This window comes from Cebidichthys violaceus, unplaced genomic scaffold (assembly GCF_023349555.1).
Source record: "Cebidichthys violaceus isolate CVI_PGR_0920_01 unplaced genomic scaffold, fCebVio1.0.p SCAF_147, whole genome shotgun sequence".
In the NCBI taxonomy this organism is placed as follows: domain Eukaryota; kingdom Metazoa; phylum Chordata; class Actinopteri; order Perciformes; family Stichaeidae; genus Cebidichthys; species Cebidichthys violaceus.
Window position 1 is genome coordinate 153,488 of NW_027176315.1, and position 25,507 is coordinate 178,994.

At 41.8% G+C, this 25,507-nt stretch overlaps 1 protein-coding gene across 2 annotated transcripts in view; it reads left to right on the forward strand.

Annotated features, from left to right (window-relative positions):
* camkmt (calmodulin-lysine N-methyltransferase) overlaps nucleotides 1–22,417 on the forward strand; it is a 94,017-nt gene extending 71,600 nt beyond the window's left edge. For both annotated transcript variants that reach the window (XM_068709418.1, XM_068709417.1), the window contains 3 exons: nucleotides 6,738–6,801; nucleotides 8,759–8,890; nucleotides 18,836–22,417. In XM_068709418.1, the coding sequence (XP_068565519.1) occupies nucleotides 6,738–6,801; nucleotides 8,759–8,890; nucleotides 18,836–18,934 (295 nt within the window). In that variant the 3' untranslated portion in view covers nucleotides 18,935–22,417. The remainder of the gene's footprint in view (nucleotides 1–6,737; nucleotides 6,802–8,758; nucleotides 8,891–18,835) is intronic.
* The last annotated feature ends 3,090 nt before the right edge of the window (nucleotides 22,418–25,507 follow it).

The window sequence follows — 25,507 nt, forward strand, 5'->3', positions numbered from 1 at the left end:
GAATGATGATGTGAGAGCAATTGAGAGTTTGCATTGCTCTGTGATTCCCTACTTTTCTTTGTAGCAAATCAACCAAAGAGGAGGGATTGTGATACCTTGACTTGTTTACACACACAGACACACAGACATGCACACTGATCTGCAAAATAAAAGGGTAAGTACACCCCGCTCATTGCGTTTACTGCATCCTGGTCCCAGTCGGTACACACCTGCAGTATCTAATAGAGAGAGAGAAAAAAGAAAAATCAAAAATGCTCTGTTATGTACTCTTTACCATACATATTGACAGGAATGTAGGATGTTAGTATTTAAAAAAAATGTGAATTATTAGCATTTAAAGAAAAACTGAAGGTGTGCCAACCCACCAGGCTAGTCCTGTGCTCCAATACAAGTGAGTTATGATAGCTAAAATTTTTAGCTGTGATTCAGTGCATCTCGGGGTCCTGCTGGGGGTACTCCAATGCTCAGGTGGGCAGTAATGTAGAAACTTTTAGGAGGGTGACACATGCAGTAGACCTTAAAATCAGCAGACAGATAGCTAGGCCACAGGGTGTGGGAGGAGTTCACGCAGATCATAAAGAGGGACTATGTGTGAGTGTTTTAGCAGAAGAGGAGAGCTGCTGACCTTTCCTGATATTGTCGGACACTGAAAGCAACACTTTGAGGAACCTTACCCTACTTCCTGGTGGAGCTCACTGAGGCGGTTCAAAGAGTGGTGAGGTACCAGGGATAGATGAGATCCACCCTGAGATGCTTATAGCATTTACATCCGTTCACCACCGCGCCTGCACACTGACATACACATATGCACACACACACACACACACACACACACACACACACACACACACACACACACACACAATGAGTAGATGTACATGCTGTTGGTTGAAGTGAAAGTACTTGACTATTTTCCAGCTTCACAAACACTGAACAAATTTAGCTTGTGTACAGTGTGTGTGTGTGTGTGTGTGTGTGTGTGTGTGTGTGTGTGTATATCTATCTGCACAAGTGTGTGCATGTGTTCTAAGTGCAGCATTAGCAAACGCCGTTATCATTATTGTAATGTCACGGTCATTACAGGTAATAGTCAGGTACAGCACCCAGAGAGAGAAAGAGAGCCGGCAGCTAATAGAGGATACTTTACAGCGGACTAGTGTGTATGCACATGTGTGTGCGATAGACAGAAGCAGACAGTGTGACAACGGAGTGCATTGCATGTGAATTTTTGATATCGCAGGTTCTTCTCAGCAGATGCATGCTTTAGTCACGGGTCTGTGCGGCGGGTGTTCTGCAAGATGTTTTTCTTTCTCTGTGGTGCCATCTTTTCTGCTCGTGTATGCGAGCGAGTGAGTGACAGTGCGATAATTGCAGTGGTGATGGTTGAAGAGTGATGGCTGACCGATTACTGGGCGCATCGTGGCGATGATCACCTGCGAAAAGGTCAACAACGCGGCTTCCACTCCGATTAATTATAGCTCCCTCCGGCAGCAGCGGAACTACCGCTGAGAAGCGAGGGGGGCAGAAGAGAAGAGGGGGGGGGGGGCAAGGAAAGGAGAAGAGTTTGGTGGAAGGTTGTCTATCAGCGGTCCATTACGTACTAACTTCTTTGAATATCCTGCCTATCCTTGAAGAGTATTATTAAAAAGAATAACTGTTGACTCTTGAGTGGTACAGAAAATCACCCACATTCTGTAAATATATAATTTTACTATTGAAATACACTTCTTGTTCTTCCTGCTCTCTTCCTTTAGCTTTGCAAGTAGAGATTAAGACACATGAACCTACAAAAGGAGTCGTGAGGAACGCAGTAGAGCTGGGCTGGGCTGCTGTCACATTCATCTGCTGAAGGAGAGAAAGTTTCCTTCTTAGTTGTACACTTTTACGTAGGAACAGGATTTTGTGACGTCACATCTACTTTAGAGCCAATCGTGATCCAGTATTCAACTTTAATTTAATTTAATTTAATTTGTGGGAACTTAAAAACCTCCAGTGCACAGACCCTGAGAATGGACATTTAGGGGAATCCCTGTGTCCAGCAGTGAAACCTTTGAAACAAACATTGTTGGCACATTCCTTGACTAGAATGTTAAATGAGAGTAGAAGGGATTTTTAACTAGTACATTTAGGAGTCATGACAGTCAAAATGTAAGTGATTTACAGAGAGAAAGACAAACAGTAGTGAGTGTTGTGTGCCTCTTCTTGTGTGTGTGTGTGTGTGTGTGTGTGTGTGTGTGTGTGTGTGCGTGCGTGCGTGCGTGCGTGCGTGCGTGCGTGCGTGCGTGTGTGTGTGTGCGTGTGCGTGCGAGAGAGATTCAGGCAGAGAGGGATTCCTGCACTGGGCATGTGTGTGGCAGAGGATCCTTGGCTGAGATGTTGGCATGTCTGCTTTCTCCAAAAGCTGTCCATGTGTGGGCTCTGAGATAAAGCCCTGTTTATGTGTGTGTTAGTTTGTGCGTGTGTGCATTTGATCTATTTTTTGCACTGTATCTATGTCATTTGCATAAATCCACACGTACACTTTTGACGGACACCTTTTTAGTGGTTCCCTTAAGAGCTGACTGTCAGTTAACTGGATGGAGCATTACTGGTACTCTACACACAAACACATCACTGCTGAAATCTCCATGTGATGACTTAGCACAATAGCATATGTGGTGACGATGAGACAATACATAAAGCGGGTGCTGCAGGTCATGATCAAGAAACGTTGTTTTTTTTTATCATTTATGATTTATGTTAAATTTACTACACAAAAACATCCTCACCCTCTTTTGGGCTTTTGCCATTCATTTGCATTATTGATCAGAATATGTCAATTCTGGAAGATCTTAAGTCAAGGTTAAGGCTTCATTAGATTCTGTAAGTCAATATCACTGACTGATACAAATTCATTATTGTACTGTCAAACAGATTATTGCATTAAGTCATTTAAATTATTGTAATTTTGGTTAATACATGATTTATTGCATTTCTTGTTTGTTTTTTTCTGTTATGCAATATATGCAAATATGAACAAAAACACAGAGATGTCCAAAGTTATTCTTCGAGGCACACTAAGTCTCTTAGCCAAGAAAAGTGTAAGTCGCTTTCCAAGAATGACTTTCAGCTCCACACAAACATCCTTTTGTACTGCTTAATAGGATGAAAGAGGGAAACCAGCGTTGTGCTGCATGATAGTTTTGGTATTAACAGAGTTTTTAAGAGGATATAGGTTAACACACTGCATTGTTTGTGTTGTGTTGTTTCTTTTTGTTTACACAGTCACACGGTTTCTTCTCCAATCTTAAGTGGCTTATTCTTGTTTCCCCCGCATGACATTACATCTAGTAAGAGTTTCTTGGATGGACTGGGATTAAATAATATAAAATTACAAAAATAAACTTCAACAAAAATTGACAGAAAACTGAAATCATACTGAAAGGGCTGTTACTTACTGACTAATAGTGGCAAGGTTGTCGTTTAAAATGTTGACATTCAGGAGGAAGTTTTGTCAAAATCAGCTCTGAATTTTTATACCAAATACCGCCTCGCATGTTTTTGTTTGGATCATTTTGGATATAAAACAGACACCTAAGTCCTGAAATGAACTAATATATGATATAAGTATGCGAGTGTCGCAAAACCTCAAATAAATTCTGCGGTAATACATTTGAAAATCCTAGTAATGCATAGAAATAAAAAACTTGCATATTAACCCTTAATTCTCCACTTGGGAAAAAAATAATGCTTAATAGATGATGTCATGTGTTTCCATGGGCTCACCCTTGCAGCCTTGACCTCCACCAACATCCTGCATGTTCACATACGTGTGTAAGCAGACAAATATAGCAGCAACGCCCTCACACACACACACACACACACACACATGCCCGTTTTGTTACCTTTGACCTCCAGTCAATTTTGAGTTCGCGGGGATGTTCTGGGTCAGGCGGGGGCGCAGCGTGAGACAATAGGTCTCTGACAGTCTGGAGGCATCAGAGACGACCTTAAAGGAGGTTATTATTATAATAATATGATTATTACACTGGCATTATTTAACTGTGACTCCCAGCCAACATGGTAATAGACTAAGAGACATTTCTCTGAAGTGGCAAAGTCCCACAAGAACATCACTTTTCATTACATTGTATTATGTGTTTAAAGTAAATTAAACAGATTTAGTAAATAATCTGTTAAATAAAGATAATAGAAAAGTAAATTTATGTGATTTAGCACCATTTGTCAATTGTAAAAGAAGTCAAAGGCAATCAACACTACCACTTGTAACTAACAGAACCCTAAAATATCCAAAAAGGCATAATTATTTAATGTGTCAGTGTAAAACTGACACATTAAACTGAATAGTTTCAAAATTGTAATCTTTCACAGTGGCAACCGCAACTTGAAGCATTTATTTTGACAGAATCTGATCTGTTGCAATGCCGTCAGCTGTGTGTGTAGTTATGTGACCCGTTAGCTGTTAGCTGATCCAAAACAACAAAAGTGAGCAAACTGTTTTCCCCATAAACATACACTCTGGTCTTCCCCAGCTGGGTCTCTGGCCGCAGAGCAGCAACAATATGTTTTGAGAAGTGTAAGTCACGGCAACCACAAGAGGTCCTTCAGCATGCCGGCACATCTGGGCATCTAAAATACTGTGCGGTTTGCTGCAGCAGGTTGCGAGGTTGTCCTTGGACAGACACAGAGTTTCACGCTCACTCACTGACGCCATGAGCTTTCACATGGTTCTCCAGGCAGAGATAATAATTAACGAACAGCGATATAAGATGGGCAGATACACTATATGATCGGGAGGCAAATACTGCCATTTGGTATGCAACCTAATGAGGCCCAGCTTCATAGCAGTGGTGATGTTCTTTCTCTTTATATCTTAAATCATTTTTCAGATTCTTTATTGTCTTGGCCTCTGCATGGGTGAATTTTACAAATTCTTTGGGTTCCATGTTGTCTGTATTCCAGAACATTTATTTCCCCTGTGTTTGTTCAAATTTCGAAGTCTTGCCCCCTGTAATAATCTTAAACTTTACATTTTCTCTGACGTAGTACATGTCTTTCATTAATGGGTATTTGTTGTTATGTTTACTTTATGTAATATTTGTGGCTTGATTTGTCACAATGTTATAGTGTCAGTAGCTGTAGATGGAAAAGTTTTCATCAGCAACGACCCTGGCTCTTTTTTTTGTTTGCCCTCTTAATGACATGATGTCCTTCCCTTGCCCTCAGTGTGTGTGTGTGTGTGTGTGTGTGTGTGTGTGTGTGTGTGTGTGTGTGTGTGTTTTCAGCTGTTGCCTCCCACCCAACGTAGCTCACTTCCTATTTTTCCTCACCACTCGCTTTTCCCGTGAACTCATATCGGTGGCAAAATAAACCAAACACAAACCTCTCACCTTCCAAGTCAAATACACTTTTGCACCTCTGTCTAACCTTAGAAGAATAACAAACTTCTCACAGACGTTCACACATCCTGGCTTCGGTGAGAGCTTGTGTTGCTAAGGCCTTTCTTTTGTGTAGATGTAGGCAGAGCTGCAGAGAGGGGCATTCTCTGACGTGCACCTCTCATTCCTCTCTGGGATCAGAGGATTTTGCATGAGGACAGGTCAGAGGCTGTGATTGGAAAGTTACGTCCAGATTGTCACTCCGCAGGCCAGTTGGACGGATGTGCGGGATTATGTAAAATCTGCGCTGTATTGTTCCATTTTAGTCAAATTACTCCACTCTCATCTGCGATAATAGGTACACACAAACACACACGCACACCGCTCTACTTACTTGCATAATGGATTGAAATTTGTCTTTGTGGAAATAGAGACAGGTGTTACTTTGTTTAGAATGATTGGAGTTGATGTGGGCGTGTGTGTGTGTGTGTGTGTGTGTGTGTGCGTGTGTGTGTGAGTGCGTTGTATTATCTCCATCCCATCTAAAACTCACCGTTATGTAAACTTGTTCACTATGTACGGAGAAAGAACACATTTGTAACCTAATTAGGGTGACAATATTTATATCAGAGTTTGAACAAGCTTCAAGGAGCTGATTGTCATGAGTCACCATATAAACATGTTTTTGTCAATATATAACTAACATTTCTCTTTTGCCCGCCGATATTCTCAGAAATGTTCGTAGTCCTAAAATGACTCTTTGGTGGTGCTAATCATTTTGTTTGTGAAGTTGCATATATTGTAAAGAAAACATGCAAGCACAAATACTCTAATTCACATCGACACAGTCTGTCCCACAGACACATGCATGTTACAGTACGCTTGTGTTTAATGTACAATCGAGCCAGTTAATTATTCCTTCATTTCCGATTTATTTTTCCTTTGTTTGTTGTTTTTGTCCTTATATCTTCTTATTAACTTCAGAGTGCACACTCCAGGTATTAATTCCACAAATTCAAGGTGCTTTTGCTCTACTTTGAAGTGCCTCGTAATAGTGTGTGTGTGTCAGCGCGCACACACACACGTGTGTGTTTACTGTTTCCGATGGTATCTGTGCCCGTTGGATTTTCTGATGTTCTGCATTCCTCTCAATGCCTCGACACAGACTGAGGTGAATACACATGGAAACTCAAACGTAAACAAAAAGGAAGAGCATCTTACTCATGCAAATTGTTTTTTTTCCCCTTCTTCCTGTTGGTGGATTTATTCGTGAACAAAAGGAAACAAATAGCCTGCTGCTTTATCTGGAGCTGCTATCATAAGAATGCATTCTAACCTGCCTCTCCCTCTCCCTCCCAGTTTGTTTCTCGACCAGTACAGAGCCAGCCTGGTTGATGCTATAAGGAGATTACTGCAACCCAACGTAAGTGTGTGTGTGTGTGTGTGTGCGTGTGTGGGTGGGTTTGCCTCTGTGTGTCTAATATATATATATTTATCTGCTTATCCCCTTCCTCTAAATCACCCCCCCCCCCCCCCCCCCCCCACACTCTTCTCACTCATAATTAGGCCTTGCCCAAAACCCTATACACATTAATAGTCTGACAGGATTAATATCATGTAACGCTTTAATGCTTAATATGAGCAACTTGAATGCATCGCTGTGATCTCCGTCTCTCTCGCTCCTGCTTTCCCTTAATCATAAATCTGAGGCAACTTCTCCCTTTTGGCCTCACGATAAGACCCCACGCTGTGACAGCCAAAGCAAACGGGGGGGAAAAAGAAAGCAAAAGGCTGGAAGAGATCGGGTTGAGGTTTCTATTCATCTGAGGGAGGAGGGGGTGCGTTTTAAGTACAGAGGCCAGAATATCTGTTTATGAAAAAGAGGTGAATACAGGACTGGAGGGAAGCAGATATGGAGAAGAAGAAGAAGAATGAGGAGGAGAGGACACAGGAAGGGATGAGGGAGGAGAGAGATGGGAGGAAAGGAGGAGGGAGAGGAATGGGAAAGGTGGGAATATGGACAGTGAGGAGAGATGGGGCTGAGACTCTTCATTTAGAATCTCAACATTGATTCTCTTGTTGTCTTTTAACATATAATGTGGTTTGCAGATCAGCACCAAGTCATTGAAGTGTCAGTTCACCCAAATTACAAACAATGAAACCACAATCAAAATTGAGCAGCAACCAGAAAGAGGTTTCATAAACACTGTGTCTCGTAACAATTCACAGACTCCGCTTTGAACTGTTTTCATTAGAACCTCTTTCTGCAGAAAAGTCAGCGACAGATAATAAAACCCGGGCACATAAAACGGAGACTGTCCACTTGGTTTTTGGTGTTTAGAAGAAAAAGGTTAACTAACTTTAAAATCAGCAGTGGTAACTAGAAAGACAAAAGGATTATATGATTAATATTACGTCCGGGTTGTTGCCAGCGGTGACACGCGTTTCCTCAGCTGACATTTCACTCAGTGACATCCGCAGTAAAACCGACAACGTGAATATGTGTCTCGGTTGCAGTTGAATGCCGAAGCTGCTGTTGTCGAATGACAGACATGACATCTGGCCATTGTTGTACATCTGTGTGTTAAGTCTCTCTTCATGTCTCTCTCTCTCTTTAATCCAATGGAGATAATTCAGGGGCTAATATGATTTGAGTGTCGGCCATCAGACTGTCACTGCCACAACCAGCTTTGCCAAATATTTAATAATTTGCTAAGCTGATTAAGCAATTAACAAAGCAATTAATTCTCCTATCTAATAGCACTAATTTGTTGTTTCTGACAAAGGTGGTCCATCCGGTGGGCTGGATCCCCTTAATCAGCTGATTAGCGCTGGGAGGAGTTGTTTGTTTGCTCTGTGTTTAGATTTGGGGGGGGGGGGGGTTATAAAGATGAAAAATCATCGTGATCCTGCTTGCTGTATGTGTGTGTTTGCATGACCATGCCTCTTTGGTTCATTTATTAAAAAACAATAATAACATGATTAACATGAAAAACAACTGAAAGCTGAAGGATTTCAAAGAAACTTTGAACCTGTTGGTAATCCTCTTAGTGTTTGCGGGACGTCTGTGATGAATGACCACATACAAACCGTCCCTCTGTCGCTCTCACGCACACACAGACACTTGTACGCGTCGCATGAGAGGACAAGTCAGACCTACACACATGTGTGTTCACAGGTTGGTTGGGTTAGTAGAGCTTTGTTTTGATTTTTTTTGGTTCATCATCTAATATTTACCCAGTAAAAAACAAAGGAAAGAGAGACATACAGGCCACTAACTGTGTGTGTTTGTTCTGAGAAATGAGTCGTGAAGCACTCTACGCCACTATGTTCACCATCCAACTCCAAAAGTACTCACCCTCCACTCATTTCCTATCCAGGGCATGGCGTTGGTGTTTGCTCCACTGCGAGGTGAAACTCTGAGACTGTTTTGTCAACTGGCCCAGCAGGCCGGACTCTGTGCCTCTCAACACCAGCAGTATGACGCTCAGGTCTGGGATGTTCACTTAAAGGTAAGAAGCAAGCACAAGAATAGAAAGACACTCAGACAGTCAGCTTGACTCCAAAGCACTGCATCCCATAAAGAAGAAGTTGTTTTGTTAAAAGAGACACAATCAAAACTGATGCTATCAAAGTCTGCAGGCCAGGAGCTCATAGAATGAGTCATATACATATTTGTTTACTTTCTTTTGAAAGTGTGACTACAACTACAGTATGATAAAACAGCAGCAGCGTGCATGATCTGTGCGACTGTTTGTGTTTCAATTGTTGTCTTTAAGTTTCCTGTATTGACTCTCAGCCAAACAAACAGTTTCTGTGAGAACTTCAGTCATGCACCTGAGTGTCCTCATGTTTTAACAAAGGCAGCAGTAGTGAGAACATGTTTGGTGGAAATTGAAGGATGAATTCCAAGTCTGCAAAAATAATGCTAGGGAACAACAGGGAATCCACAGTCCTCATTCTGTGCTAAAATGTAATTATTCATGGTGGTTAATTGACACAGATGAACCCTCTTATTTGCTTCTTCTTTACATAACTCACCCGTTTCAATCATTAACCCTTAAAGTTAGGCATAATTGAGGGTGTGGCCACTTAGAGTGACAGATAGGTTGCTCGCCGCTAGCTGACGTCTCTGCTGCGTCACGCCGGCCCGCCTCAGCGCCACCGTCGATTTAACCTCTTTGCTCACTTATGGATTAGATGTGAGTTGGAGACGGCTACAGTCGGAGCCACCCGCTGCGTGCATATCTTATACAGTCTATGGTATTAGCCTGTGGTTGGATGTGTAGAGACACTTTGTGAGACACACCGGGGCTAAAACAAGCGGCCTTAACTTGGCACAGTGAGGAAGACGGAGAGGGAAAGGGAAGGAGAGAGAAGGACAGTGACAAAGAGAAGTGACAGAAAGCACACAAGTAGGCAGTGTTTAAAGAAGTGGAGTCCAGCTGTTAACTCCATTACATACACAGCTTACAGAAGAACAGGACAGCAAGGAGTGGGCTAAATTGGTGCACACACGCTCACCTACACTGGTGGGACAATTGGACAGACTGGCCATTAAAGTGCCTGTTAAAGTGGTTTGAGCCTCAGCATAGAAAAATCTCACTCCTCTCCTTCTCTCTCTTGTCTATTAGCCCTCCACTAGATTTAACGTCACAATCCCTCACACATTTTAAATCTAAGGGACTCTGGACCCTTTCAAACCACGTTTAGGGTGAGCACACATTTACAGGTTGAAGACAGGTTTAAGGCAGGCTGAGGTCGAGTCACAATCGACACCACCCTGCATGACATTTTGCATTGCCTGTTACCAGTTTGGGCAAATCCTGGCCCGTTAATATACAACTCATTTAAATTAGCTAACACATTTAGTTGGAAACGTAATGCCAACCAGGTTACATTGTTTTTAACATGACAACAAAACTGTTTATTGTAAATATACAACAGCGTATGTCAATTGTTTTCTCTGCAATATCCCCTCGTAGAAAATAAACAATTCACATGTTTTGGTTATTTTTAGGCCAATGAAAGCATTCAGTTTAGGTCAGAGAAAGAAAGTAGTTTTAATTAAATATAAAAACAAATAAATCAACCATGACTTGGAACACAATGAGATTCAATTACGCATTCAGTAACTAACCAAAGCCACCATCTCTCCCTGCCCCGAAACAAGTATTTTAGTAGGAAAAACCGAAGACTAGGTGGGATGCAGGACATTTCCTGGTCTGGAATTTTTTTTGCCAGTAAATGTAACAAAATAAGTATTATATGAATATGTTTTGTTGCTGATTTGTATTATTTCTTTTAAAAATAACTCTGATTAATTGAGGACAAGTTAAAAGTTTAAATCTTCTGTTTAGTTTTCCCTCCAGGTTAAAACTGGGAAACAAATGCACTCACAGACAAGGGGAGAAATATATATATATATATATATATATATATATATATATATATATATATATATGTACCTATATGTATGTATCTATATATATGTATCTATATATATGTATGTATCTATATATATGTATCTATATATATATATATGTATATATATATGTATATATATATATATACATATATATATATATGTATATATGTATGTGTGTGTATCTATATATATATATATATATATATATAGAGAGAGAGAGAGAGAGAGAGAGAGAGAGAGAGAGAGAGAGAGAGAGAGAGAGAGAGAGAGAGAGAGACTCTCTCTAAACAGAAAAACACGAATGATTTTTGAGCAAACATAAATGGATGAACACTTGTAAAGTACATTGAATTTAAGAGGAATAGATTCACATAATATTTGTTATAGTTGGTGGTTTTGGCCTCAGGTGAAGTGGGAACAGCACAATAAGTTGTATCAGTAAAAGGAAACAAATTTTTTGGACATACACTACCGTTCAAAAGTTTGTGGTCACTTAGAAATTTCCTTATTTTTCAAAGAAAAGCACTGTTTTTTTCAATGAAGATAACATTAAATTAATGAGAAATACACTCTATAATTTGTTAATGTGGTAAATGACTATTCTAGGTGGAAACGTCTGGTTTTTAATGAAATATCTACATAGGTGTATAGAGGCCCATTTCCAGCAACTATCACTCCAGTGTTCTAATGGTACATTGTGTTTGCTAATCGCCTTAGAAGACTAATGGATGATTAGAAAACCCTTGAAAACCCTTGTGCAATTATGTTAGCACAGCTGAAAACAGTTATGCTGGTGAGAGAAGCTATGCAACTGGCCTTCCTTTGAGCTAGTTGAGTATCTGGAGCATTACATTTGTGGGTTCGATTATACTCTCAAAATGGCCAGAAAAAGAGAACTTTCATGTGAAACTCGCCAGTCTATTCTTGTTCTTAGAAATGAAGGCTATTCCATGCGAGAAATTGCGAAGAAACTGAAAATGTCCTACAACGGTGTGTAGAACAGCACAAACGGGCTCTAACCCGAGTAGAAAGAGAAGTGGGAGGCCCCGGTGCACAACTCAGCAAGAAGACAAGTATATTAGAGTCTCTAGTTAAATAGACGCCTCACAGGTCCTCAACTGGCAGCTTCTTTAAATGGTACCCGCAAAACGCCAGTGTCAACGTCTACAGTGAAGAGGCGACTTCGGGATGCTGGCCTTCTAGGCAGAGTGGCAAAGAAAAAGCCATATCTGAGACTGGCCAATAAAAAGAAAAGATTGAAATGGGCAAAAGAACACAGACATTGGACAGAGGAAGATTGGAAAAAAAAAGTGTTATGGACAGACGAATCAAAGTTTGAGGTGTTTGGATCACACAGAAGAACATTTGTGAGACGCAGAACAGGTGAGAAGATGCTGGAAGAGTGCCTGACGCCATCTGTCAAGCATGTTGGGAGGTCATGTGATGGTCTGGGGCTGCTTTGGTGCTGGTAAAGTGGGAGATTTGTACTGTATTTGTAAGGTAAAAGGGATTTTAAATAAGGAAGGCTATCACTCCATTTTGCAACGCCATGCCATACCCTGTGGACAGCGCTTCATTGGAGCCAATTTCCTCCTACAACAGGACAATGACCCAAAGCACACCTCCAAGTTATGCAAGAACTATTTAGGGAAGAAGCAGGCGGCTGGTATGCTGTCTGTAATGGATCACCAGATCTCAACCCCATTGAGCTGTTGTGGGAGCAGCTTGACCGTACGGTACGCAAGGAGTGCCCATCAAGCCAATCCAACTTGTGGGAGGTGCTTCAGGAAGCGTGGGGTGAAATTTCTACAGATTACCTCAACAAATTAACAGCTAGAATGCCAAAGGTCTGCAATGCTGTAATTGCTGCAAATGGAGCATTCTTTGACGAAAGCAAAGTTTGAAGAACAAAATTAATATTTCAAATAAAAATCATTATTTCTGACCTTGTCAATGTCTTGACTATATTTTCTATTCATTTTGCAACTCATTTGATAAATAAAAGTGTGAGTTTTCATTGAAAACACGAAATTGTCTGGGTGACCCCAAACTTTTGAACGGTAGTGTAAATAAAAACTGACTCTGAAAGAAGGAAGAAAGGGGGAAGAGAGAGGAAAAAGAAGGTAAGAGGGACGGAGAGAAAGAAGAAGCTCCGGTAGGATTAAAGTGGATGCTGCCATTGCCGTACATTTAAAAGTAACACAACTTTCTTTGGAAAAGATGCGGAGAGAATTGATTGCGCCTCAAGGCCACAGAATACAGCCATTGAATAATTCTAATGGTTCAGCGCCTCAACTGCTTGGGAAAATTGCCACTCAGACCTGTCTTAGTGATGAGAGTTGCTTTACAACAGAATGTGAACAGTGAAATTCAGACTAAAATTGATGTGGGATATAGAAATCAAACAAAACCATGAAAATGATGCCGGCCTTTCTTTCTTTTCTTCGACATGCAAAGGGGAATGTCACACCATTAGACTCACACATGAAATGCACACTTCCATCTGCTTGACGCAAACAGTACACACACACACACACACACACACACACACACACACACACACACTGTCACACATGCACATACACACACACACACACACACACACACACACACACACTGTCACACATGCACATACACACACACACACACACACACAGTGGGGTCAGGTGCTGCGTGTGGATATGAGGACAAGTTGAAGTGCCCCCCTCACATCTGAAGGTGATTAAGTCTCCTCTGCTTATCTTCTGATGAACACTCTGAACAAGCCCTGTGTGGCTTTCTGTGTGTGTGCTTGTATGTGCCTGACTGACCATTCTACACACACACACACACACACACACACACACACACACACACACACACACACACACACACAGCTAAGAAACAAGCTATATCACAATCCCACACAGACCAGACATCACTCAGACAGCATATTGGCTAGACATTACGCACAAACACACACCACATGATGATATCACAGTGAAACATACACTACCAACGTGTGCACACACACACACACACACACACACACACACACACAGCCGAATTAGCAGCTGCTACTCATTTGCACTACAGATTAGCTTTCTTTGGGTATATTTACTTTCAGTTGGTGGACCAGAACACAAGAAAAATGCATATCAGAACCAGCAGTGGAACACACACTATGGATTTTCTTTCACTATAGCTTAAAAAAAAAAATCAAAGACGTCTCCACCAAGAGCGGGTGTAGTAATTTTGAGGAAAAAGATGGAACTGAAAAATCTACATGTTACTTTTTTAATACTGACAATTTTACCTGTGAAAATGTATCTAATTCCTAAGCAAACACTGGCTTAATATTACGCTAAATTAACTTTTAGTCATTGTCACTGCCTTTAATCAGATAGTGAGTTATACATTTTGTTGTAAAATGTGTAAAATTTTCCATTGATGTGCTCATTTGATCCGTCTAATTTGTTATGTTTATGAAAAACGTATCAAAACGAATTGAATCTTTTACTTTTATCTCCAAATAAAACATTGAACAGATTCTGATTCTGCTGTACAGTAATTTGACCAAACAAGGCTCTAAATACAGAAACACAGACAGAGCATTAGTTAGGTAGGCCACTGCATAATGTAATTCAAATATTTGTGTAGCTGATATGGTTGAAATTAATATCAACATATCAATACCGACATTTTTTCGTTGTTAGTTTATCATTAAATGGCAAATGTATACAAATTAGAATGAAAAGTAATCAAATTAATGTTCAATAAATCAACTGTGTTCTACTGTTACAGGTTCTCCACACATAATTCAGAGTACATGTAACAGAGTGACAAGGCGATAATTAAGCAGGCGGCTTGTAGCTAACGGTGCTAACAGCGCAAACTATGGCAAGAAAGCTAACAGATTTAACATGGGGGGGGCGGGACCGGTGGGCGCCATGTTTCTGGGCAGCACCGCGTTATCTGCTGTAAACCGCCGTATGAGCGCAGTGCAGAGCGGCCGTGAGCGAACCAGTGGGGCACGCTAACATGCATGAGGAGCTCAGATTACAACGCACACAGAGGAACTGAGTGCATTCTCCAGTAGTCATTACTCCACGATATCTTTACATAGCAAATAGTTGTTTGTTGCTATATTAATGCTCTGACTATCAAAATTAGCACTGACATCAGACAATACTCTTCAAGGTGTTAAATAAAACCCTCAGTCATGTTGTTAGTTTTCTAGTGCATATTGGAGCATGATATAATACCACTGAAAGCGTCAAAATGATAATACTGCGTTGCGGCTCGGGGGTCAAGCTTGCAGCCCACTCCAATCAAAATCCAAAGTTGTTGAAATATTCTCACAGCCGCGCATCAATATCCTGTAACTGGTTGAGTTTCTAAATGAGTCCGAGTTTACTTCTTTTCATGCTTCCACTGCTACTCACAAGCTCCTCCATCTGGCACAAAAACGCCGCTAAAACAAACGTGGCCGCAGTATCCCTGCATTCCTCGCTGTGCTAGATTTGACACAAGTGAGATTTGATTTTGTTTGGAATATGCTGCCTATCTTAATGTTTGCTTTGTACGGGTTTCTGTGAAAAAGAGAGAGAGAGAGAGAAAGAGAGCAGGGAGTGGTTTTTAGCAGTTTTTTTTTTTACAAACCATCTCTAGACCCCCAACTCGCTACTCTCCAAACATACACACACTTTCACCCTCTGACACAAACACACTCGAGGGACTACAGACAGCAGGCAGGCAGGCCCGATGTGCAGCGGTAGTGTGTGTGTGTGTGTGTGTGTGTGTGTGTGTGTGTGTGTGTGTGTGTGTGTGTGTGTGTGTGTGTGTGTGTGTGTGTGTGAGGCGTGTGCTGGGACGGGCAGACAGGGCTAGCGCGTTATCCTCTTATCCCCACTGTTGTGGAATAGAGAGGCAAGCAGCTGGAGGGACTGCAAGCAGCCTGATAATGCCAGCGCTATTTTCTAACCCGCCATCTTAATCTTGTTACTCAAATGGTTGTGAAGAGAGAGTCATGAATTTTAATTTCTCTCCAACACACACACACACACACACACACACATTAGAGTGTGTGTGTGCACATGTGTACATCCCCCGTCTCTCTCACATGCATAAATAGTATCCCCACTGTGTCCATGCACTCACACTCATTTCCTTGCCTCTTTCGTTCTGTTTCCCTCTTTCATTCTTTTCCTCTCTTCCCCCTCAGCTGCCTGGCCACCCCCTTCCTCCCTCCCTCCCCCCTATATCTTCCTCCACCCTTCTCCCCTCTCCCTCCCTCTGCTCCCCTCTATCTTCCCATTTCCTACATCACGACCCACTTCTCTATTTATTCGAGCCTGTCCTTCTATCCCTTCTTCTACTCGTCTCTCCATCCACCCAATCCCTCATTCTCTGTTTCCTAATCCTGCCGAGAGAGACCCCAGACATCCGGTTCATCCATCCCTCCCTTGTCTCAAAGCCCCCTCCTCTCTCTATTTCCACCTTGTTCACTTTCTCTCCGGTCTATACAAGCGGGGCAAGAGTAAACGAAAAAATGAAGTGGGCAGAGAAATAGAGAGGCAAAATGAGAGCACGAGAGAGGGAGACAGAAGCTGGGGCGAAAGTGGCAATACAATAAATGACTTGCACCTTAGAAAGGGAAAAAAAAAAGAGAGAAAAGATTGTTGGGTTGGTGGGGTGGGGGGTCGCGTTGAGAGCCGATTTAGCCAGCCACCCATGAAGCTGATTAGGCAGCCTGCGATCAGGAGGAACAGCTTTGCTTGTTAAACTTTTCACCTCTGCAAGCTCTTAGCCCTCACCGTGTTAAGGCCCCCTCCCTCCCGCTCTAACCCTCCATCTATCGCTTCCTTGCTCCTTCCGCCTGGTAGAATTTGAATGTGAATGCTGGCTGTGGTCCCCATAGCGGGCTTAGCACAGGGGGGCAGGCAGCTGCCCCTCCACGCCCAACCACCCCTGGGCCGTCTGCTCTCCCTGCCTCCCTCTATCTCTCTTTCTCTCTCTGGGGGTCAGAGGTTCAACCACCGGCCGGTGCCTGGAGGGATGGCCGTAGGAAGATAACGCACATGAAGGGTACTGGGGGGGGGGGGGGGGCAGGGGCCGAGGGAGAGAGGGGTAAGGCAGACACGAGCAGTTTGTTTCATATTCAGCAGAAAAGGGGAGAAATTTGAAAATGGGGAGAGATGGTGTAGAGGTGAAGATCTCTCACTGTGAGGACAGGGTGGGAAAAAGAGAGAGCCTAGTGTTGTGACATTGTGGATTATGTTCATAAGAAATGTTCAGGACCACCACTTTCTCTGGTTTTACACCTTTAAACTTCCATCATATACAGGTACATGTGTATGGATAATAGATAAATAATGAAGTAATGTTAATAAATGATCTACCTGGAATGTGTTGTGGGCAAAAGTTGAGTGAGCCTAAACCTTTTTGTGGGATGAGAAAATTGTTACTGTTAGTCATCTGTTTATTTTTGTATTCATTATTTAAATATCATTTGAATGTTTTAGATACCCTTTAAATCACTTCGGTGAACACCTGTTCTTTTCGAATGTGCTCTGTAAAAGAGACTTGACTTAACTTTTGTGATGCCGTTGTCTGCGTTGGCGCCCCTGCTGTGTGAATGCAGTGGTCTCATTGAAATGAATAGGGGATTGCGTTTGATCATGCAGCGCTAATGTCAGCCTGAACACTTCCTAACAACCACCCAAAGTCCATAGCCCTGTTCCCCTCTTGAACTTCTCCATCACTACATGCTACCTGCACAGACACACGCTACACTGCAGATCACATGCATTCATAACTGTCTTTTCAACTTATTATATGTGTCTTAATACAGCTGAATAAAGGTCTAGATCTGAGCTGAAACTATACAGTCACTTTCATTGAGGAGTAGAAGTGTAGAAGAGTATTAGCGGATCTGCATATTTTGATGGAGAAATGCAATAAAACAAGAGTCGCTGCGACTTGATTTTCACGATATTGTTTTGGAAAAGAGCACAAAGTCAGCATTTGAGTTAATGTAAGTAGGTTTGAGTTGGTTGGACTGTCACTTGCATATTACTTACATGCGTGCTGACGGGAATGAATTTGAGGTCAGTTTGAGTTTCTGTTTGTTGTGAAAAAAGCTTTTCACACAGTTCTGCCCTATCCTGGTCTCACCACACACACAACACACAGACAGTCCCACACTCTCACATGAGCAGACCCACTAAACTCACTTTCATAAGATCTCTGATCATTTGGCCAGACGCTGGGCGAGCTAATTAGCAGGTTCATGCCCACACTGCCAAGTCTGCTTAAAAGGGCACACAGCATCCCACAAAGCTGTGTGTGTGTGTGTGTGTGTGTGTGTGTGTGTGTGTGTGTGTGTGTGTGTGTGTGTGTGTGTGTGTGTGTGTGTGTGTGTGTGTGTGTGTGTGTGTGTGTGTGTGTGTGTGTGTGTGTGTGTGTGTGTGTGCGTGCGTGCGTGCGTGCGTGCGTGCGTGTGTGTGCAGGAGTATGCACACTTAAGCTGGAACAATTAGTTAATCAATGCAGTGGTAATATTTAATTTCAATTAGTTAGAGTTGTTTATTTTCTGTCATTAGTTTTCCCTTTAAGTTTTTGTGTTCAGCTGATGTGCGGCCCATCCTCTTCAATACTATCCTCTTCTGAGCTCTACAACATAATGTTATTACTAATGACCTGACCTGTCAGGTTGCAAGTATGATTTTGTTGACGGGGTTTTCAAATGAAATGTTCACAGAAGAGAGCAAGAAAATGAGATATAATAAAAGTAATACATTTGTAGCTTTGGGGGCATTTTTGCCTTAATTTCCATAGCATGACAGCGTAAAGGTGGCAGGACTCAAACCGCCGATGTTGTGATACATGGTCAGCGTCTTCAATCCACAGGCAACCAGGACACCCTGAAATATAATTGAAGTATTAATGACTTTAGAGAAAAATATTTGACCAAACTGAAATTTTGGAAGCATATTTTCTGTAGATTTTATCAGCCTAGTTAATGCTTTTCCTGTTGTGTGTTTCTCAGATGCTGACAGAGGGAAAAGACGCCTACGATGAGAACATCCACTATCCTCTCCTCATCACCTTGACCAAAGGACCTCAACCTGTCAGCCACACTCAGTAAACCCAAACGAGTGAAGCCTCAGCTCCGCACATTACCACTCCATCTATTTTTTTGATATTTGAGCTGGAACGATGCTACAGAGAGTCATGTCACCAATGTGAACCACAAGAGATCGAAGTGAGGAGGAAGCAATTCACTGAAAGAGCAGTACCAGTTAACAGTAGGGTTTCCTTGGTCCCAATATCAAGTGTTAAGTCACAGAGAGCGAAACAAATTGTGGTCACGTTTGAGGCATTTTTCCACAAAGATACAGTGACCACTGGGAGGATCTATTATCGGATGATGCATGGCGTTAAAAAATATTTGGGCGTGCATGTTTTGCAGTTTGAAGTGTTGAAGAAAAAGCTCATTTTCCAAAGCAGTGGGGATACGTTGACTGTGGCTAAGGGGGAAGAAAAAGGAGAGGCGGATATATTCCAGCCTAGTTCGTTTTAACCATCTGCCATTTGCCAAATAACTACTGTCCGTCTCCACAATAGTCAGTCAGCCCTTAAATCAGCTTGCCTCATCCCTGCATTTAATCAGCCATCCAGGAAAGTACCAATCCAAGAACCGCATTGCCAAACAGTCATATGGCCGGCAAGTCAAGTAACCAGTCTATTCAATTACCTATTATGGTAATTAATTAGCCAGTCATCATTCCTGCCAACAAGCCAGTCGGCTGTTTAATCATTTACATGGACATTTCCTCTATCAGTCCTACTGTAAGTGTCAGTTTGCCCTCTTTAACCTGTCAGTATTAACCTGTGCTACTGTGTTTCTGGCCCCAGCATGGAGGCCAGCTCTAATTCATTAACTCACAGACTACGGAGCAGCTCACAGTTTCCTTTGTGTTTCCTTTATTTCTCTTTGTTCCCTTCTTCCCCCGCTTTCATTTTCATCTAATACAACTCATTCATCCCAGTCAGAGGTCAGTATTAAGTACGTCTTTTGTGCATTTCTTACAATAGCACATTAACATATTGAGGCACGTTCAGACTAAGGAGCAGTTGTTGCTGCCCTGGAGCTACAGTTAGCGTAGTACGCAGCAACATCGTCACGGATTCAACTAGTCCACACTATATCACATTGTAAATTCATTTTACACATGTTAGTATTACAATTAGTTTGAATTGTGCATCAGACACCAACATCAACTCAAGCTCCTGCTTTAGTGGTAGTTAGTTCAATTGTTTTAAAGTGCCACTGATGAAAGTCCAAAACGATTGTGTCTCGTACATATCAAGCCCCATTGTGTCTGCTGCAGTGACTCTGGTATCAAACATATTCGGACACAGAAGTAGGTCTGGCTAACTGAAACTAACATCATCATTTCGCTCACATTTAGCTCTTCAAACAATCATATCCTATGGCAGCTGCTAAACGCTCTTAATCTGAACCCACCTTCAGGAAGTGTGAGTGTGTCTGAAGAGAGACACAGAGACACAGAGAGACACAGAGACACAGAGAATACATGCACATAAGTTGTTATGAATCCTACTATTCACATGTATTGACTACTGACCCCAATACTGTGGAACAGATTAAAAGATGCATACTTTCTTTGCACCTTTTTCTTTTCCTAGTTTTGTGTAATACAGACATATCAGTGGTCTCTTACCCCTAATGTCCACATGGTGCAGACAATCTGCTGCCAGTCTAGCTGGTGTGCCAATGTCCACTGGCTCTGTGACCCCATTATCAACGTTCATGCTTTACGGGTCTACGAAGGGCTACATTCACTTTTGAATGTATGCAAAGCCTATATTAATATTTAATGGTGCGTTCATTTGTTATTGATTCAGTCTTTAAGTATATACAGCAAAACTGTATTGTCGTGTTTGTTTATGTCGCTTCTCCGATTGATCCTTTGAAGCAGGAGAAGTAAAGCTACGGTTTTCTTTCTGCTGAGGTACGCTATTCAGAAGGTACGGATCTGTTCAGAAATGAGCTGCGGATTTGTTTTCAAAGACAAAAAAGTGTCTCCAAAGCAACATTTGAAATCACTTGAAAAACATACTGCTTGAACAGCAACACGGCACATCCAGTGGACATGGGTAGAATATGATTTCGTATTGAAAGACTATGTGCATCCATAGTTCTTGAAAGTTGCACATGCTCCTCATCGGCTCAAGAGCAAAAACGTTTCACGCATTTCAGACCAATTGCTTCTCCATTTTCTGTTGGCATTTTTGCTATCGGCACAATCAATCGTTCTACTCAGGTCTTTTTCCATGCATTCAGCTGTTTTCTGTTTGTTGTGGTATTAAAGAAACGCCAAGTGTCGGTGGGCCACTCGAGCCTAAAGTTGTACCTATCACTAGTAAAGTGTTTCCACATTTCACTGTGATCCATTGTTTTATACAGCAGCCAAGAAGCTATGCAGTATCTCCCATTGGCTGTTGTTTGCAAAAAAAAGAAAATCCACCTTCACAAATGAGAGGTGTTCCCTGTGTGCAACTACTCAGAAAAGTAAATGAAGCTAGTTTTATCAGTGGTCTCAATGCTTTGAGGACTTAAATTGCATTGCAAAAACATCCCCATTGCAAAGGTTTAGAAGTGTGTTTAATTACATTTTTATCAATAATGCCGTTTGCTGTATACCTTTGATATCTGCGGGCTAACACATAAATACCATCCCGACTGTGAATGTGTACCGTGACCTCATCACTGTCTAGTGCGACGTCACCACCGCTAACAGTGATGCCGTGTTGTGGTGAACAGTGGTGAGCGCCCCTGTTCACCACTGTTATCGGCACTATTGCTGCTCCTTGCAACATCACTGCCTCTATTTGTGGCAAAAACCTTCACCCGGTGCACCGACGATCTGCTGTGATGTCACGGTTTTTTTTTTTAGACAGTGATGGCGTCACTTGTAGTCTTGCTATTAGTGCTGTGTGCTAGAGCACTTCTCACTGTGACAACAGACAGTCTGATAGTCGGTGTTATTCAGAGAAGGTTGTGTGCTGCAGCTGAGAATTACCTTGGGCAAATATCATGCAGGAATGCTCTATTCCAACAGATTTATGTCACTGTATTGCAGGATGTCTCAGCTAGGCTATTATTTGGATTATCAAACAGAATTCTTAGAATTGTTGGTCCTTTGCGGGCCATGTCCACACTAATCCAGATCAATTTAAAGTTGGATCTACTTAGATACTTCTATCCACACTGATCCTTTTTTTAGGCCACCAAAAACAGAATTACAGGAAAATTCCCCGGTGTGAATAAAGTTGAAGCTGCTATTGTAGCATTTCACTTTGTAGCACTTTCAAAATTATGAATGTACAATTATCTTGTGGTTTATATTATTTTGGGGTTTGACACAAACACAAACTGTATTTACTTCCATGAAATATTACAATTTATCCACTTTAGTGTGGACATGGCCTCATGGAGTGAGTTTTTCTGTTCAGTATATCAAATTCTCTCTGCTTCACTGTAATTATTGGGTAATGAATGTTACTTTGCTGTCGAAGGGTGGGCAATTTTTTGTGAATGAATACAAATAAATACCTTTTCTTCAAAAAATGTGGGACTCTGGACTTTCTTTTTTCTTTTTAAATTGTCCATTTTCAAATTGACAATTTCACACACCAGCTACAATATTGTTAGAAATTACAAAAGTTGTTGCAAAAAATATTTCATTATTACAAATACATATTTAATAATTTAACATTTCAGTATCACAAAAACAATTACAAAAATCACCTTGCAGATGTCTACAGATCTTCTGTAATGATTCATATAATAAATGCTTATCATGTGGAGCTGGTTGACAAAGCTAATTGTGTAAAACGTGTGTTTCATTATTAACAATCAAGTGTTAAATGTTCACAGATGTAATAAAGTTTCCTCTGGGGCCCAGATCGGCTGTGGCCTGTGTTTCAAACACAATGGCCTCCTGCAGGCTAAGCTGATGCCAGACAAGGTAACACACACACACACACACACACACACACACACACACATATATCAAGCCCAGTCAACAGTGTACCCCTCCACAGGAAGAAAAGAGAGAGGGATAAAGGAGGGAGGGAAGGCAGTACACAGCAGCTAATCCTGCAGACTCACTCTTCTGTTTATCAGTCAGAAGGAGAGAGGGAGAGTTAGCAAAAGGGAGGGACCAGCGAGGCCTCCTGATCTGTCTTTTGATATTTTAAAGAGGTCTGTTCTCTCCTCCCCAACACTCTGCTGGAGAGACAGTGAGAAGAGATAGAAAAAGCTGCAAACAGAGACAGAAGAGAAAGAGAGAGGCTGAAAAAGACAAGAGGGCAGAGGAGGAGGAGAGAAAAGAAATTGGACAATACACATTGAATGGCTGGAAGGAAAGGCGAAGTGAGACCGTTGGAAATGAGGCGAAACTAGATCGAAACTGCGGGGAAAAAAAGCTTCATCCTTGAAAGAAAAGAGAAGCTGACTGAGAGACTGAGATTGACTGGCGGAGTGAGTGATCGAACAGAGAAAAAGAGAGAGACAGAGTGCTCCAGGCTCGACACAAGGGCCCCATTAACTTGACCACTTGCCCTTTGCACACAAAGGCAAGGCCAGCCCACTGCCCCTCCCACCCAATTATCCACGATTAGGCTCAGTGCACTGTGTCAAGATGGAGAGGGGAGGAAAAGAGGAGAGGGGGAGAAAGGCGAGTACAGGGAGGAGGAAGAAGGGGACAGAGGGAGTAAAGGAAACAAGAGTAAAGACTGAAAGGAAGTGAGGGGTGGCTGATGAAAGTCGACAAAATTGTTGTTAACACATGCACATTGCAGTGCAGCACATTTGATTTAGCACCCTCCATGCAAATGAGTGTTCAGTGAGTGATTGCTTTGGCAGAAAAAAAACTTCCACTATAGACGTACTTATCTGTGAATGCTTGTGTTTCCTATTTGCAGTGGGATTCCATAAATGTGTCGTCAAATTGGGATCTCAATTTGCTTTTTGTTTGATTTGATTGCAGATCTTTCTTGAAATGAAACATATTTGCTGTAAAGTTGCTTGCACTTTCACTAATGTCTCCTTAAATCTACAATAATTCTCTTTTAGGCCAACAGAATAAGTTGTAAACACAACAATGACATAGTGTTATAAAGCTGATAGGTTGAACGTTTAAGAAAAACCGTTGGTTAGTTACACATCTAGGGGACAGTAGCAGGTTTAGCATTCGGTTTAAATTGCGTTTCTTATCTTGTGACCAAAGTGAGTCCAATATTCACTCTCCTTTTAGCTCTGTTTTTGGTCTCCGACAACTCCTGAGGGAAATATCTGGCTGTTTTGCAGATAAATGCTCCACTTTGTTCACCAGCTAGTCACTATCTTTGTCTGTCTCCTGTTTGTTGCCGGGCAGGTAGCGTACAGTGGGTTTATGAGAGCTTTGTTTGCTGAAAACAGGTGCGTTATAGTGAACCAAAACGGTAAAGTTGTGAGCCCTAAAACCAGAAGAATAAGCTTAAAGACAAATAAAAGCTTAATACAGCTGAGAGGGGCTGCCGAGTCTGGTGATAATGTCGCCATGAGCGACTCCTTTCACATTACATATAGTCATTTGATCCATTGTTAATATGAAAATACAGCTTTAAGAAGAAGGACATTACGCTTCCCATGGTGACTGTTAATTATATGTGTAAAAATGTGTGGGTACAAAAAGAGTGAGGCGTTAATTCATCTTTTGAAAAGCAAACGAGGCAGCTGGCAACCAACATAGTGACCCCCTTACTCCAAACAAACACACACACACACACACACACACACACACACACACACACACACACACACCACCCACAATACCACAACATCCTCCATCCACATCTTACCTGCACGCGACACAGATCAGCGAAGCCCAACACACACACACACACACACACACACACACACACACACACACACACACACACACACACACACACACACACACGTAGGCCGATGCATTCAAACAGCCCCGGCATACAAACACACACATTGACAAATACACAAATCGTCTTCACCACACTCACCATGGGCTCAGCTGCAGTCCGGCCATGTTGTGTCATGTTGTGCTTTGTTGATACTCTGCCGCCAGCTAGCTGGCATCCCCAGGGCCGTGGGCTGGTTTCCACCGCAACATGGCACACACACACACACACACACACACACACACACACACACACACACACACACACACACCGTATACCAACACAGTCTCTGCCTTCCCTTTGACTGACATTTATTTGAATGACTGATATTTTTGGTGCCACAATTCCTGCAGCTCTCCAAAAAGTCTTAACACGTCTTAATTTCAGTTTTTTCGAAGTACAAGGTCAAATAAAGAGGTATTTCATTTGATCTGGGCCAAATGGATTTTTCAGCCTTTTGTATTTTATTTCATTTATTTTCATTTCACTACGCAACGCAATTTTCATTCCATTGCTTTGTAGTTTTGTTATGTAAAATAGTTCAGACTACACTAGGGGGCTGCCTCGTATGGCCATGACCTGCAATTTGACCAAGAAGAACATGTTTATGCTTTTTGAATTTAAGGCTGAAGCAAAGATAGGAAAGCTTCTTCTTTTGATCGGTATTAAAAAGCTCTTAAATTATTATTCATTACATTTGCCAAAAACT